This window comes from Lipotes vexillifer, unplaced genomic scaffold (genome assembly GCF_000442215.2).
Source record: "Lipotes vexillifer unplaced genomic scaffold, Lipotes_vexillifer_v1.1 scaffold463, whole genome shotgun sequence".
NCBI classification, from domain to species: Eukaryota; Metazoa; Chordata; class Mammalia; order Artiodactyla; family Lipotidae; genus Lipotes; species Lipotes vexillifer.
Window position 1 is genome coordinate 119,203 of NW_006779398.1, and position 1,420 is coordinate 120,622.

Sequence of the window (1,420 nt, forward strand, 5' to 3'; positions counted from 1 at the left end):
CAAGAAAATTTACTCTTGATGGCATGCGAGATCTTCTTCAAAATGAAACTAGAACCTCAAAGTCTCAGTATTTTATCAAAACATAAAGAAACACAACAAATTTGTACATTTTATTCACATTTATTTTTCGCTTTTAGTGTGCTCACAGAAAATTAGAACACCTTAAGCAGGAGTTTAATAGCAATTTTTGTAAGCAAAGTTACATTCCATCTCTAAGTCAAATTGGTCAAAGCTTCTCCAGTATTTACAAAACATGATAGACAAGATGCTACACAAAACCATTGCATCTGAAGATTTTTTCCTTATTCTCAAAGACGACTGGAAAAGAAAGCATTGTCTGCTGTAATCAAAAACATACCACAGTATAAACAGTAACCATTCCACTTATCACAGCTTGGTTGAGTTTAAAATTTGTGTTTAAAAGGTCCAAGATGACTGCAGTTTTACAAAAATGGGCAGGGTGGAAAGTTGCAAACTTCATGTGCTTCTGGATATCAAGATTTGTTTTTATACAATAGTCACAGTTAAAAACACCCTGCTGGTAATACATAATTACACTTTATTAAGGTCATAAACCAGCAATAAACAATAAAGCCTATACAACTTGTAGTTCTACTTAATCACTGACTGGTACAGCTAACATGAGATAAGTGAAAAGTTCCTATGGTTTAAATGAACTCCTAAGACTATGATCTTTTTAAAAATCTGGGTATTGGTGTTTCTTTTTTTTTTTTTCCACTTTCCTTCTTAATCAAGACTTGTAGTGTTGTAAACCTGCCTCACAAAATACATCGTAATAACTTTTCTTTAAAAAAAAAAAAAGACTAAGCCTTTACACCATCCTTTCTAGTGGTACATTATCTTGGCAATGTTATGCACCACTAAATTTCTCCATCGTGGCTCCTATCACTTCATCGGATATCCCTTTTTGACCCACCCATCTCCTTCATATATGGGCATGTCCATAGATTGACAAAGAAAGTTTACATTTTTGAATAAAGATGCAAAGTATGCAAAAAACATTAATACTGATGCAAAAAATAAAAATAAAAGAGAAACAAGGCAGAGGAAGGTAACTAAGCTCTCCTCGACCTGTTGGAATGGTGGTAACAGAATGATCTGAGATGGGATCTGTGGGTAGGTGGTTAAAAACAAAATTTGCTGCTTAAAAAAAAGTAAAATAAGAAAAGACATCTTTAAAATCAATCCCTGGTTGTAGACAAGTTCTCCAAAACCAGTACCTGGCACCACTCCAACAAACAAACTGGGGGGGGGGAGAAAAGTTCTTCGATTATCTCAAAAAATCTTGCCCTTTTACTCTGCCGCCTCCGCTGGGGGGGCTTCTGGACTGCACTCGGGCTGGGCCTCCTGTGAGGGAGCTGCGCAGGCCGACGACGCCGCGGCGGCGGCCGCCGCCTCT

The 1,420-nt window shown here is 37.2% G+C and overlaps 1 protein-coding gene across 1 annotated transcript in view; it reads right to left on the minus strand.

Annotated features, from left to right (window-relative positions):
* Window positions 1-1,314: 1,314 nt before the first annotated feature.
* The window catches only part of MARCKS (myristoylated alanine rich protein kinase C substrate), a 3,149-nt gene continuing 3,043 nt past the window's right edge, over window positions 1,315-1,420 (minus strand). Inside the window, exon 3 of the mRNA XM_007452599.1 lies at window positions 1,315-1,418. Within this exon, the coding sequence (XP_007452661.1) occupies window positions 1,315-1,418 (104 nt within the window). The remainder of the gene's footprint in view (window positions 1,419-1,420) is intronic.